This window comes from Neovison vison, chromosome 4 (genome assembly GCF_020171115.1).
Source record: "Neovison vison isolate M4711 chromosome 4, ASM_NN_V1, whole genome shotgun sequence".
Taxonomy (NCBI): Eukaryota; Metazoa; Chordata; class Mammalia; order Carnivora; family Mustelidae; genus Neogale; species Neogale vison.
The window spans coordinates 150,079,933-150,095,861 of record NC_058094.1 but is presented as its reverse complement, the minus strand read 5'-3'; the positions used below and the strand labels follow the sequence as shown (position 1 = coordinate 150,095,861).

Below are 15,929 nucleotides of genomic sequence, written 5' to 3'. Positions count from 1 at the left end.
TACCAGGACAAAGTGAAATAATAGCACAACTAATAATTTATTTCATGTGCATATTTCTTTATGGTTTAGGGAGATTTTAAGTTATTTATATATTGGTTTATTTTGTAGCTTATTACTGAGCATTTCTTATATGTTCCATCCTGGGCTAATTTTGGAGATTATAATCTTAAACAAAAGACAGGTGGTTCTTCTCATGGGCTTACAGAAATTTTTTCATTCTATGGGCTATGACCAACTCTTTGAGTCTCATACCTGGATCTTTATTCCTTTGGGATCTCTTGGAAGTTATTTTAGGAGAGAAATAATTTACCTACATTTTCTCAGCTATAAAATAGGAATTATGATAATTCTTTCTATTTATGAGTTTATTGTAAGGATTAAATAAGACAAATTTTAGAGAGCATTGGACCCAATGCCAGCATATACTAAAAGCTCAATGCATATTAGCTATCATTTGAACACAGAGAAATCAAATAACCTGTCAAAAGAGAAATATAAACATACAATTATAGATAGGTTTACATGTTTATGTATTTAGTGTGACAATAAAAATTGTGAAAATGTGTGACCTATTAAATAAGTTTATTCAACTTCCTTGTGGTGCTCTAAATCTCTTATCCAAGATGGCTTTTGCTCCAAGCCTATAATGATAATTGCAATCACGCTTAGAGCCCTGATTCTGCTTTCTGTGTGTGTGTGAGAGAGAGAGAGAGGGAGAGAGAACAAAAACAAAAACAAAAAACAAAGACTGGTCTCCTTAATTCTTTACTACGAGTATTTATTTATAGAAAAATCTAGCTTCTTTAAAAAAGAGTTTGACTCCCTAATAGAGCACAAGAGATGCTGTGGGGCATTTCAGGATCACGGCCAGGCAATACACTGAAATTGAGATTTTCCAAAAGCCTATCAGAAAGTAAAAAGACAGTAACATGGATATTTGGGACACCAGGGAGAGGCTGCCAAATGATTTTTCAGTTTGCTCAGTTTTGTTTTTATAAGGAGAAAATGATTAAAAAGGATTTACAGTAAGAGAAGTTACTATAAAGTAGATAACCGAAAAGTAATTTTCTTAATCCCAGGCTTCTCTTGCTATCCTAAACTTGGGTGTTCTCTGGAGGGGGGGCAGTGGGTGGAGCTGGAGGAGGAGGAATGACAGCCGCACTGGAAGGGAAGGCAGTTCTGTGCGGATGGCATTAATTCTGCCCACTACCACTTCTGTGCAGCTGCACACTGCCCCAAAGTCATTTTCACATCATGCCCACTTTCTCTTCCTCTGTCAACAGAAAAGCTGGTTCCCATTTGTGCCCATCTCAGAGATGCACAGGAAACTATCCCCCCAAAGCCATTCCAAATAAAGTCAGCTCTTGCCTGAAGTAGTCAGAGCATCACCTGGGGATGCAAAGCTAAATCAATCCTCTCAGTAAAAGGAGAGGTTTGAGCCATGATCTCACAGATTCTGCAGACATGAGTCTCCCCATCCCCCACCGCCTTCCACTCTCCCCATGCAATCGCTCTATTTCTCTGTTTAGATTTTGGGAGGCTAGTGGTGCATTCAGAGGGATGAAGCTGGAGAAGAGGGGCACTTTCATTATTTAGGAATTAAAATGGATTTAGAGATTTCCAGTTAAAGTCTTAGAAGGTACGTGCATCATACAGACATACGAGCGTGCGTGCGTGCGTGTGTGGTATAAGGACACATAGTCCATGCTGCATTTATCTGTCAGAGACAGGCAGCAGATAATCCTAATCTCTTAGATATTTTAAGAAAGAGCATGACCAGATTTTATCACGGATCCCAAATCAGGCAAGTTGCTCTGATGCACTTTAGGTACATTTGGGTTGTTTGCACAGGTTAGTGTAGCTGCCAAAAGCTGCCTGCTCTGAGCATTTGGGGCTGGGGCAGTTTTCTTACCTGACACAGTGGGTGTCTGTTGCTTGTTTATTTTTACCCCACAATACCACATCTTTTCTTACTTAAGGTCCTTTTACCTGGGCTGGACCTGCCTGGCTCTGCCTCCTCGCCTGCCTCCCTCCTCCCTCCCTGTCTCTCCCACTCCAGGGAACCTGTGTCAGTGTTTTGAATCCCTACTTTGCTCCAGCAGGGAAACCAGACACATTAGAAGCTAAAGCACATTTGACTGAAAGGCAGCTCTTCGCTTTCTTCTGCTGCTGCTTCCCCTTCCTCTTTTCCCAAAGAGACATGTAAACACATGTATTTTCCTGTTTAAATTTAGCGAGTTGGTCCTCTGCCTGTGCCTTGATTTAGCTCTTGGGCTGAGCCTTGCTCCTCCCTTCCCTACTCGGATAGGAGTCACAGGGATCTGGAGCTCGAGATTCCAAATTGAGCTGGCCTCAGGCCAGGTGACCTTTTCTTTGTAAGTTTCTTTCCTAAGCAGAGTTGGGGGGGGGCGGGGACCTGGGATCTCTTTGGTGTTGTGGGTGGAGGTGGGGGGAAGTTAGTGAGGAGAGAAAGGGGGTGGAAGAGAGTAAGGGCTGTTGTTAAACAGTTTCTTACCGTAAGAGGGAGTTCAGACCTAGATCTTTCCAGTTAATCACACAACAAACTTAGCTCATCGCAATAAAAAGCTGCTCAGAGCCGACTGGTTCTTTTAGGCACTGAGTCGGAACAGGCTTCTCTCAGCCAGGCATCTCGTCCAGTGGGATCCGCCAGCGCGTCCGGCAGCACCATGTGGGGGACCAAACTTCTGCCAGTCCTGCTGCTGCAGCATGTCCTCCTCCATCTCCTTCTGCTTCCCATCGCCATCCCCTATGCAGGTTAGTCTTCTCTTCTTCCTTATTAGTCTTCCTTTAACTCTCTCCTGTTAACCTCTCCTTTCCTTAACACCCTCTTCACCCCAGCCTCAGCATCCTTTCTTAACTCGGTGTGTGGCATGGGTTTTTTTTTTTTAAAAAAAAACATCTCGGCTCTTTCTTTTGATATTCTCTTCTTCTGTTTGCAAATCATTTACAATGATAATTAACATCCCCTGAATGTGTCCTTCTCCCCAGCCCCAGCCCAGGCTCCCCCTTAGCCTCCTGGTTGTGGACTGTGGGGGCAGGAATGAAGTGCTAACGCTGGCTGAAATTTTGCTGGGTTTGGACAAGTTTAAAGCTGAGCAGAAGGTCTGGGCTTGAAGAGGGGAGAGTGACTGTCAGTACAGCAGGGACTCCCTTCTTTCCAGAGGATTATTTGCCATGACATTCCTCTACCCCATGTCACTCAGTCAACTTTCAGGGCTAAATGATGACTTTATCCAGGTTTTCATCTGGAGAAGGCAGGTTAAACTCTGGAGATATGCATGTCATAAAAATGAAAGAGAAAGCCTCTCTTCTGAGATCTCATTCTGTCTGGGTATGGATGCCTGCCCTCTGAAACTGCAGTGCAAGGGAGGCACAAACTGTGTGACTCTGATTAAAGCTGGCGAACGGCTCCTTTCAGTCTCCCATTTTCTCCCTCGAATTTACAGGTTGGGAAGGAACTGCTGGCGAGTTCGTACTACCTTCCTGGAAGTGTAGAGATTCCATTTGCCGCTTTGGGAAGTTCTCTGTTGTTATCAGGGCAAGAGGAAACATCTGTATTTGTTTGTACTATCATTGTAGTGGCTGAGATGCCAATGGGAGAAGGTAGTGAGCACCATGGGTAGGCACAAGGGAATAAAAGAATGGAACAGATGCCCACATGGTAGACATGGCCCTTTCATAATACAAACCAGAGGGCTGGCCATATCTTTGGAGATAAGCTAAATATGAAATTTATCAGAGCTCTGATCAGTTTCTGATGTAATACCCTGGTTGAAAACATCGAGAATTTGCTAAATGACAAGGGAAAGCATTCGACCCACATGGCTTTCTTCTTCTATCTTGTGGAGTGGTCCTTGTGAAAAACAACCGTGTGCAGGAAGGACCAGTTTGAAAACAAGTAGGTACGATTTCCAAAGAGGCGAAAAGGAAGTTAGTTCCATCAGGCAGGTTATCATGCTTGAGGTGTGTCATGCTAAAATGAACTCTCATAAGGCATTGCTGATTTTAGGGGATTTTCAGCGTAAACTGAAATCACGGCTAATATTTGGAGGGCTTTCATTTTTAAAGGTTCAAATGGTGACGGTCTGAAGTACATTACGGTTACCTGAAATCATCTTGCTAATGCAAAGGAAACACAATGTGGAAAACCCAAACGGTAGATCAACCATAGACAACATCTATTTGTTTTTGGCATGCATTACGAAGTTTTGGCAGGAGATATACATTCGTAATTATATTTCACTTTGGCTAATGTTGAAATGACTGCGTTTCCTGAGTATAGGGAGAAAGTAGCCCAAGAGTGTGCTGGCAGGCAAGGCAAGGCCAATTGGGAATTACAGATATGCTGTGAATAATTCCTGAAGTGGATAATGCTAAAATTGTCATCAAAAAAGGGTCTGGCTTAGGTTGGGTGGCAAGTTTATTTTGATAGATTTTTTTTTTTTTTAATAGCATTCTCCAAAATGGAGACCATGGATAGTCCTTAGAACATACAAAGTTTGTCCTTTTTTATATCCTCTAACATTAAACATTTAGGGTTTTTTGTTGTTGTTAATTGCTTTGGTTATACTTTTGGGTTTATCCTGAGTCTACACTTGTACATATTGCAAAATAATACAATGTTAGAAAAGTAGTGGATACTATAATGAGGTGACAACCAATTATAAGCAGAATGTATTATGGAGATCATTTACTGCAAAGTTTCTTAAGAAATACGCAAATAGTGGATCTAAGCCATCCTTACAGGAGGAGCTGGTCTACATAGAATTACCCCCATCCACTTCCACCTACACTGGAAACAGATATACAATTCCCTGTACTAAAAGAAGCATTAAGTAAGCATCCAGGAACCTGTGGAAATATAAAGATGGACAAATGAGAAAGAAACCTACACTTGTTAAGCAACTATTATGGACAATGTCCTAAAAAAGAAATTATCTAACTCTAATTAAAGATTTGCAGTATTCAATTTATTTTACATGGGGAAATTGAAGTTAAATTGAGGTTAACCTTAATTATCTTATGGTAAAGAGATAGAGCTGAGATTCCTACCCAAATCTATGAGAAGGCAATATGTGCTGGTTTTTTTTTTTTTTTTTTGCCCTTTTATTTATACTGAAGCCAGAAACAGTGAAATCAACTGAAATTTCTTTTTAAAAATCAATTTTTCTAAGCAATATATGAAAATCTCCATGTTAGAAATACTATAATACCATGGTTTAGAGTTCATTTCTAGCTTAAGAAATTTGGGGGAAATATGGTACCCAAATTGAATATGGAAAAATGGATAATAGTATGGTCAGTACGGAAGTCGGGGGAACACAAAGTGGCCAAAGACATAGAGGTGAAAATCATGAGGACAGGTAACCATGTGCGACTGGTGCACTGAGCACCTGACCAGTATGACCTGTGATTAGAAAAATGAGATAGGGTTGCATGCATAAGCATGAATATTGTGCCAAACTGTTCTGAACATCTTGGGTAGTAGTTGGAAATCTTAAGAGTAGACAAGAGACCTGACTTAAGTTGTACTTCAGCATGGTTGTTTTGGTAGCTGCATGGAGGGAGAGTTGTTGGCAGAAACAGGTGGTGAGGGAAGAGATCAGGAAGAAATGTCTGTGACAATGACATCCTGAACAAGGAAGCTGAGTTAAGATGAAGAAGGGAAGCCCTGAATCACACCTTGACTATCACTTCATTGTATCACCTTCATTATACATTATACATACATCTTCAATACACTTCATTGTATAATCCCTCTTTGGAAGGGATTATTTTGCTTACTTCTCAAAATACCAACTCGGAAATCCAAGCCCTAGATAACAGCAATGAGACTGTGAACTAGTATTTATGATACTTGTCTTTGGGAAGGCTAAAATCTCTAGTCACAACCATTCCCTCCATTAATTATTTGTGTACTTTCATCTTAACATCTTGCCACTTCAAGCTGTTAATCACTAATCATGTGGGTAGGTTTCTCAGAATATGTGGAGCCAGATTCCTGCTTCTTTCCACACCCTGCAAATCCTTTCCTTGCATGGTTTTCCTTTGAAGTCAGTGGTTAGTCCATACAGAGAAGAAAATATATGAGGTACTGAGAGAAATGAGTGTGAGGCCAGGGACCAGAGGGAGAAATGTGTCTTTCTTCAAGCACCTTGATACATTTGACCCTACTTTCTGTTTGTAGGTTTTCACTAAGATCCTAATGATTTCAGCTCTAAAATAGGGATTTCTGGTTCTTCAGGAAATATAGCTTCCAGAATGTTTTTCCATACTGGGAGATGAGGAGAAAGGAGTTGTAATTTAAAGTACAGAAAGCATGACAAAGTTGAAGTGATCTCTCACCCTTTGATTTCATTTCAATATTTTGTTTATAAACTTCAACTAATAATTATGTACACAAACAAAAAAAAGGTAGGGAAAAATCTGATCCAAAGTGGTGGTTTTTTTGTTGTTGTTTTTCTTGTTTTTTTTTTTTTTTAGTTTCTTCCCAAATTAAGCTAATCTTTTAACTGTTTTCAGTAAAACAATCATCAGTTGTTAATACATATGGAAGAAAAAGTTGAAAATCTTTTCAGAAAAGGAGTTTTATTTTGACATGCTATCTTTTAGACTCCTGTTTAAATTTTTCTTTTACTGAAGAAGAAATTAGTTTTATAGATGCCTGGATTACATGATGTACAACGAGCTTGAACTTCACATTTTTGAGTAATTTGTTACTGACCCAGTAGAAATGACTAAATTATAAAGGAAAGCTTCTCAATCATGAGAAATAAATAGTGAAAAGAGGATTCTGGTATCTGGTTCCCATTGCCTTTGGTTAGCTCTGTAGCCCTATACAAGCTTTTCACTCCTATTTATTATCTAGTAAGCGGAAATCATAGATTTATTTGCTTTTCTGGATGCTTTTTGATCTTTAGATGAAAGACGTGATGGAAAAACTTATCAACAAGCAAGAAGTAGGGGCGCCTGGGTGGCTCAGTGGGTTAAAGCCTCTGCCTTCCGCTCAGGTCATGATCTCAGGGTCCTGAGGTCGAGCCCCACATCGGGCTCTCTGCTCAGTGGGGAGCCTGCTTCCCCCTCTTTCTCTCTCTGCCTGCCTCTCTGCCTACTTGTGATCTTTGTCTATCAAATAAATAAATAAAATCTTTAAAAAGAAACAAGCAAGAATTAGACTACTTTTATGAGGTATAGTCACATATTAACACATCTCAATAGGACAATTGAGGATCAGTAGGATTAAACACAATGAACAATCCCACAGAGACCTCTTTTCTCTACAGTAGTCTTCAATACTTGCCTTCATATTGCATGGTATTGAGCCAAGAAAGCGGAGCATCCACAAGGGGTTCTGTTTTATTTGCTAATTAGTAAAATACATTTCTGAATTTAATGTTTGCCTCGGGCTTTTAAAATTTAGTTTTCTGCTCTTCTCTCACATTTAGATATGTATAATAAACACATTATTCATCAGGCCAATTTTAATTCTATATTTTTAGGTAACTGAATTTATTTGAGAAATATATATATGTATATAATCCACATATCTCTATATAGTTTTATTTAATAGATTTTCAGCATCCATAAACTACTATTTGTTTCTAAGAAATACTCCAATTTACATAGGAAATCAGATGATTACTATTCTGTGAAACACTTCACAGCACTTAAGATATAGTGCACTACGGTCAAAGGAAGAAACTCCTAATGCAGAGACATATCTTCCATTAATATGGTTCTGTGGCAGAAACCAAAATGTGAAAAGAGTTATACCACTTCTTTGCTTGGGAGAATAACAATTTCTTCTCTATGTCAGAAATTAAAGAATGGAATTTCAAAAACAAAGCTGAAATTTTGCATATTTATAACATTTTTATCCAAATTAATGTCTAAATATTTACTTAATAATTATAATTTAAATAGCTCCCAATATAATATAACTTTTATTTTAGTAGACCGAGTCATCGGTATATTAGCATTTCAGGTAATTAAACAAAGTCATTTGGCAAGTCGGTAAGAATGCCAGGATTATCATCTGTCTGCCAACATTATGCAAGTCATTTGCTCCACACTCAATAAATAACATGTTGATAGATTATTTGGTTGAATGAATTTCTATGTTAAAATGTCTTTTGAATTATATCTGTTGTACCATGGCCATTCCATCTTGTAGGGCAAAGAAAAGTTAAAAATGAAAACATTTCTACAGAAATTAGTACCAGTCTTTTGGGGATTGTGCTGTAGAGTTTTACAGAGGACCAGAAATTTAGAGGACTTCATGTTTTCTTTTATTTATTGTGGACTTCAGGTTAGGCTGGACATTAATGAATAGCATCTGCATGTTTAATAAACCAACTGGAGCCAGTGGTTGCTGGCAAATTGAGGGTATGATGCCATTGTTTGTACCTCACTCTGCTAGCCATATTTCCAAGTTTTCTGCACAAAAATTTTCACCTTCTTTTCTTGGCACATTTCACCACATATAAAGACCAGGAATGCATTTCCTGCTCAAGCATCCAAGTTTCTTTTCTACTGATAGCTCTGAACTGGATCTTCAGAAAATATTTATAAGCCATATTTCTACCTACTTAGAATTTTTTTTAAAGATGGCATCATGAGTGTTAAAGAGCGGGGGCTGGGGGTTCTGAAGTGAGGCAGCTGGGTTTCAAATGAGGTTTGCTAAATGGGCAATTAATTTTTCCCTGTGTCTTGGCTTCTTCATCTTAAAAATGAATATATTATTACTGCCTTTGTTATAAGGATGTTCAAAAGAACTGGCAGGCAGAGGAGAGGCACAATCATGCCCATCCTTATTGTACAACAGATGCAGTCTCTTAGACATTTTGATCCTCATTTTGAAGATGGTAACCATCACTAGAAACTAGGTAACTTTGGGCACATCAAGAATGAAGCAGTAGTTCTTGATACTCTAAAGTCATCTATAAGATTAAGTCCTTTAGGATGTTTTCGTTCTGTTTTTCCCATTTTTAATAGGAGGCTTTGTGCTATCTAGGGGCCTTGTAGAATACACTCATGAAGAAAAATGATATTGCCACATTAAAGCTTGAAGTTACATACATTTGATTTATAGCATTTGGCTTAATTTCAAGACAAACAATTCAGTTATACTTAAGAAATAGTGCCCCCAAGCACAGAAAACACTTCTGTAGGAAATGAGAAGGGCTAAAATATGAATAATATGAAATACTTTAAAGAGAGCCAGAAGAATTTATCCTTTGCACCATTTTTAGTGAGAAGTTTCTCACGTGTAATTGAATTGACTTATCTAATTAATACTATAACTTACATAAAGACCAACTGTAGAAGGAAATGACAAATTTAATTATAGAGCATGATATGATATGCCTGGGCATTCGCTTTCATACTGTTTGGAGAATATTATGTCATTTATTTCTGTAGAGTGAACTCTGTCCTAATTTTTAAAAGCATATTTCATTTTAAAGTATGTAGATGAGTGACCCTACATGACAAGTTAACTTATTCTTCACTGATTACAATATTCCTCTCTTGCTCTTAACTATCCAAGAGTATCAATCCCACCTCACTTCACCCCCAATCTTTGGAGCTCTAGAATGTTCTCAGATAAAATCACTATCTTGTGGATGATCCTTAAGGACATTTTTTTCTATATGAGCCTTAAAAGCTTTTCCTCCATTTTTAAAAAAAAATTATTATTATTAATAGAAGGACAGAAGAAAAGAAGAAACACACTTCATGAATTCAAAAAGTCAGCAAAGACTACTCTAATTAAAGAAGACCCATTACTGAAGATAAAAACAAAAAAAATGAACACTGCAGACCAATGTGCCAATAGATGTATTAGGAATAAAGGACTTCCATTCACTTGCAAGTAAGTTGCTTCATTTTGTTCTTAGGGTAACTATCCAAATATAACATCTACTAATTATCATCATGGGTTTTTTGGGGGCTTTTTTTTCCCTTTGTATTCAGTGTAATTTGCCCTTAAAAGCATAAGTTTGACTTTAGTCTTAACTCATTATAACAGAAAATGTAGCTCTAAGTTGATGGAAATATGAGTAAAGGAGAGCACATAAACAGGTATCTTTTAGAACTCAGAGTGCCTTTGGTTATGAAATTTGTGTTTTCTCATCTTATGAACAGTTGGACTTTATAAACTAAAATTCCATTAGATTGCCTTTTATCCAACATTTTAAAATATTCTATTCAGAGTGAATTTTTTTTCTTGCAAGAGGAGTGAAGGGATTTTCAGAATATAAATTGGATCAGAGCCAGAATTTACTGCAACTTACATCATTGTCTTTAGGGATTTAAATAAAAGGTGTTGAGAGAATTAGATTAAAAAAAAAATAGAAGGATTGGTGTCAGCAGCAAAGGCTGTTCAAAAGGAGTTGGGTGTAGTGATGATGAAGTTTCAGGTGAAAAGTTAAAGAAAGATTCAAAGAGGCATGAGGGGATCCAAATGGAGGGTTTTCTTATCATTTGCAATTCCCTGTCTAACCTCATAGGGAAGAATTCCTACCTACTTTGCCAATGCTCTCAAGGATAAGACTTGGGAGTTTTGGCCACGAAGGAGACTTGTGCATGTGAATAATTTTCTGAATTGCCAGAAGAAAATGCAATCCTCATTCTTGTTTGTAAACATTCCCATCCCCTCATTTACTTTATACCCGTTTATTCCCTATTTCATTCTGTTTTTTACAGGACTGTGCATGATATCCTGTCAGTTTTGAATTCTACTCTACTGCATTTGGACAGTGACATGCAATGTGAACCCATTTTAGTAATGCCGTGGCAAGCGATGCTAATCTCATTTTACCTTTTTCAGAGAAATGAGTGTTACGGGCCTGGGGAAAAGGACCTGGTCAGAGGGGGTCCTCAACAGATGTAGTGCAGGACAGACTACCTCCCTTCTATTCATTTACAGCTCCTCTGAAAGTATTTTTATTGCCAAACTGCCACTTTCAGGGAGATATTTCCTGGCAAGTGGAGTGGGGAATTGACTTTGCAAGTGTATTCCTATGATAATTCTGTTTCTTTTCCTGACTTTCGTGCCTTGAGATTGTTAAAAATAAATTAGAGAAAACTACTCTCAATCAACGTCAGAGCTGTGTAGATTTATGGTGATATTCTGACAATTGAGGAGGTTGGATTTATTGTATTTTCCCCTCACAGGCTTGTGAAGGTGGGGCAAGGGAAATGGGAGAATTTCATCTTATTATTTATTTTTAACTCTGAACTTGAAAATACAGTGTCCTGAATCCATGAGAAAGTATTACTATCTTTTGATTTTCACCTTAGTCAGCCTTATCTCCAGAAAGCAAAATAAAACAAAACCTTCCCTATGTTTTATTTAGGAGGAGCTAGGATGATTTTGCTGCATTAGAGAACACATGTAACTTGATTACAAATCTTTACATATCCCATGTATATGAAGTTTCATACTTTCCTACTATATTCTGGTTGAGTTACATTTAGCCTTCAAATTTACTGCAAACTGTGCAGAAAACCACATGTATAATATCTTTGTACAGAAAGAATTCTTCTGCCCAGAAATGTGTCATCCTTCTCACTTGTCTATATATATGCACATGTATTTGCAATCACTAAATACATTGGTTGTTCAGAACTGAATGGACATATTGTGATACTCTGAAATTAGATTCTTAATGAGTTAAAGGATCTTTTTGCAGGCTTGTTAAATGGACTAGAGTCATTGAAACACAATGGCAAATATGCAAAGTGCTTGGAAAACACCAACAATGCTGTGTGAAAACATCTGTGATTCAGTGGGTGAGGGGTGGAACATTCTCAAACACGATCTCCTCCTGAGAAGGTATCAACAATATTGATTTTACAGAGATTGAAGTTCTTTTTTGCTGGGTAGGGAGGACCAGAATGCCTGATTCTAAGCTCCTCAGAAAACTGTTATCCATGACTTGACTGAAGAGAAGAAAATACGAGGCTTTCTTCTTCCACCCATGACTGAGTAACTGGTACTGGAATTGCCTACCTGCTGTAAACAACTAGAAACTAGACAAAGTAAATTACTGAAAGGAATATAATAATTAAAATAAGGAGAAGATAAAGACTCTTAAAGTCAAACTTAAAAGAAGATGCAACCCTAGAATCTGATTGTTTGGATCCAGTCTATTTGGAGGCATGAAGTGATTCAAGGAAACACTTTTCTGAGAGAATATGGCATTGTAATGGAATGAGCAAAAAGGGTGAAGTCAAGTCAGCAAACTGGAAACTTGGTTACCCACTTGTCAGATGGAATTGCCTGTGTGCATTCATGGAAACAAATCTCGCATGTTCCTGATGGGGCTCATGAGTCACCTCCAAGGCATTCTTATGTCGAAGCCATATTATCCATAGAAAAGTAGTTATATATGTGTGACTCAACTTTATTTTAATGTGAAGTAAAGTAGCAACTGTAACTTTAACATTTGGTTTTAGATGTCTGTTTAGTTTTTTTTATATGTCGTCTTTTTCTAATTACTATGCCTTCAAAGTCATTTAACACACCCCCAGCATGCTATAATAACATTATAGAAAATTTAACATGTATTGCATAAGGCTACAGTCCACCAGATCAAAATTCAAGTCTATTAATAGCCAATCCTCTCAAGTTACCTGCCAGCGCTGCAAAAATATACTTTTTATGATTTCTCTTAATTACAATTTCAGCTGTAAGATGTTCTTATAGTTAGATATTTCAAATCTTCAATGTATAGGTCAAAGCTCAAAGTTTATGCATATAATTTTTTGAAGTTATTTGGATATTGAATAAAATGTACTATATAAAAATATGAGATCATAGGTAAAATACTTTAAATAATTTTATAGCATATTTTATGTTTCATAAAAGTTATTTCTCCTTATTTAAAATTATTTAAAAGTTGGAAATTACTAAGAAATAAGGGACTAGCTTGGAATATCTAAAATTATGAGAAAAATAGATGTTCTTAAAAGATATTATATGGATTAGAAATGAAAAAATCATTATTCTTAGAAAATCTGTATTTTAATTAGTTACTTAAACTAATGGTGGTGGCATTGTAATTAGCACAAACATAGTGAGGAGTTTTAATACCATTTCTTAAAGGAAGGTAAACAGTTCAGTTTCTACATTTCAACATTTCCACTTCATTTTCTACATTGTAAAACATGGTAACACTTAATATGTTGAAAATTTTATCAAGTTCTTTACTATTCTCAGTTAAGGGTTTTTTCCTACTTATCATTTTGTTTAGAGAGACTTTTTTTAGTGAACAACAAAACCCAATATCATATTTAGTTATAGGAATGATGATTGTAGGAGTGACACATTTTAGTAATTTTCTTCAAGACAGATATATCAAGAGCATATGCAATGTGATATTAATAGATTTTTAAATTAAAAATACCTAGCAAGCAAGTCTATTTAGGGAACATTGCTTTACATAATCACTGATCCTGATACAAGATTTTCATAACCTTTAATAAGCTTCCATGTTTTATAACTCACCAAGAAGGGATATAATATGCAAAATTTTACAGACATTTGATTTCAGATCCCTTTTACTAGGAGAATCTCCTGGACTGTGATGTGGCTAATACATTTTAGGAAATATCCTTTTAGAATGTACTTTACACAATTACAAACTTTGGGAATTAGTCATGATATATCAGATGTAATCATTTGTACGTACTTACAAACAAAATCTTCCCACTTGCTGTGTACTTATGAAAAAGTCTTCAGAAATAATCCAGGCAGTTGTGTTATATATTGATTTTGCTTGTTTAAGACTTCATTTTTCTAGACATCGTTTAAAGTAATGAGAACATATCTAAATAGTATTCTTATATTTAAATCTACATGTATGAAAACTTGATTTTGTTCTTTCTTATTTGGCATTCAAAATGGTAGTTTCAAAAATCACTCATGTTTATTATGATGCATATATAACTGTGTGTTTTCTTTTTATTGCCCTCCTTGGTTAAACCATGTACCCATTCTTTAAAAACTGTATAAATTGTAGTATTCCTTCTTTTCATTTAGATATTTTTTTCAGGGCCTTTGTTTTTGATAAAGCAAGGAAACGATGCCTCTGGTTACCTTTCAATAGCATGACAAGTGGAGTGAAAAAAGAGTTTGGTCATGAATTTGATCTCTATGAAAACAAAGGTAACTGGTTCTCCCTAAATATTTCATAACAATATAAAGCATAAAATATATGTAATTTTCTGTCACAGTGTTCTTTCCCACTAATTCTTCTATTATATGCTGGATCTGTTACGCAGTCAACTAGTCCTTTAAGACAGAGTATACTAGAGTCTTGACTATTTCAATATGATATTTTAAATAGAGTATTTCCCAAACTTCCCGTAATTTGACTGCTACCTCCCTCTTTATTTATTTCTAGGAGCATATCCTAGAACTGATGTTGTCCATGTTCATTTTAGAAAGTGCCACCTTAAATTAATAGTTTAAAACACCTTATATCATAGTATATTTTGAGCTTATTACATAGCATTTTAAATGTTAAAAACTTTGGGTAACTACTCTGTCATGGTGGTGATTGCTGATAATTTAATGTGGAGCTTTTGAAATATTAGTTGTGTCTTTTCCTAAGTATATACTTTGAAAATCTTTGAGAGAAGAATTGACATTATATTATTTATTAATGTGTCTATTTTGTTTATCTGATACTATATTCACAGGTATTGACTTTGGTCCAAAGCAGATTTATATCGAGGAAATAACTGGAGAATGTTAAATAAATATGAGTTTTACAAAATAAATCTCTTATCACATGAAATAATAATTATGGATTATATTTATGATAATAGTATTTATTTCAAGTTAAGTATTTTCTTAAACTGTATTGTGTCATTAAATTTGAGTATTTGGTAATATACACAAATATCTCCCTGTTAAAAACATAGACACTTAAAATTAATTTATGGTAGAAAGTAAGATAATCCTAAAAAAAAGAAAATAAGATGATCTCTACATATAAATCTTAATCATAATTTATGATCTAGTATAAGATCACCTTTTAATCTTCTAGGTTGCTAGTAACTGTATACACTATTATTTGATAGGGATATATAGTTTGTTTTAATTGAATTGCTTTATAGTTTTGCAGCCAAAATGTTAACAAAAATATAGAAAATAAGAATCAATATAATACAACTGTCACTTAGACATACACACAGACGCATATACAAAAACCTATACAATTTTATTAAGATAAAGACAAGTTAGTTACTTTTATTATCTTAAAGTAACCCTTTTAATTGAATAGATTTTACATATTATTTAATATTTATATTTAACATTTTCTTAAAATAGTATTATATTTGAGCAAATTATTCTGTCAAATTAAGTTTGCCAGGCCAGTTGTGTATATGCACTAATCTACAATAAGTATATAGACTAATCTCTGCTGTTATCCAGGAATATAGTCATAAAATTAAAACTTCTCAGAAGTCTTTTTCTTGTTTTGTATTATTCTGAAATGCATTGTTTTGAAAATAGTAGAAACTGTAGGCAAAAATGTCAGTATGATTTGAGCGAACTTATTAAGTACTTAAAGATTTGGATGGAATTTTCTTTTTCTTTTTTAATATATATAACATGTGTTACACATAGTTATAAAATTTTTCCCTGCTTTCTTCTGATAGACTACATTAGAAACTGCATCATTGGTAAAGGAGGTAGCTACAAGGGAACAGTATCTATCACTAAGAGTGGCATCAAATGCCAGCCCTGGAATTCCATGATCCCTCATGAACACAGGTAAGAAAAGCATGGAAAAAAGAGGGTAGAACCTTTCTTTTTTACATGTGTGTTAGCAATATCCTGTGTGTCCTTCAGAATAATCCTACGGTTCTATAATAATGGCCAATTTTGCCGAATT

The 15,929-nt window shown here is 35.8% G+C and overlaps 1 protein-coding gene across 5 annotated transcripts in view; it reads left to right on the top strand.

The window, feature by feature from the left end:
- The first annotated feature begins 1,571 nt into the window (after positions 1–1,571).
- HGF (hepatocyte growth factor) overlaps positions 1,572–15,929 on the top strand; it is a 90,798-nt gene continuing 76,440 nt past the window's right edge. For 2 of the 5 annotated variants that reach the window (XM_044245910.1, XM_044245912.1), the window contains exons 1-4: positions 2,418–2,775; positions 9,727–9,892; positions 14,079–14,191; positions 15,694–15,808. In XM_044245910.1, the coding sequence (XP_044101845.1) occupies positions 2,688–2,775; positions 9,727–9,892; positions 14,079–14,191; positions 15,694–15,808 (482 nt within the window). In that variant the 5' untranslated portion in view covers positions 2,418–2,687. Of the gene's footprint in view, positions 1,640–2,209; positions 2,376–2,417; positions 2,776–9,726; positions 9,893–14,078; positions 14,192–15,693; positions 15,809–15,929 lie in introns of those variants that run through there. The other 3 variants (XM_044245909.1, XM_044245907.1, XM_044245911.1) reach the window with 3 other exon arrangements.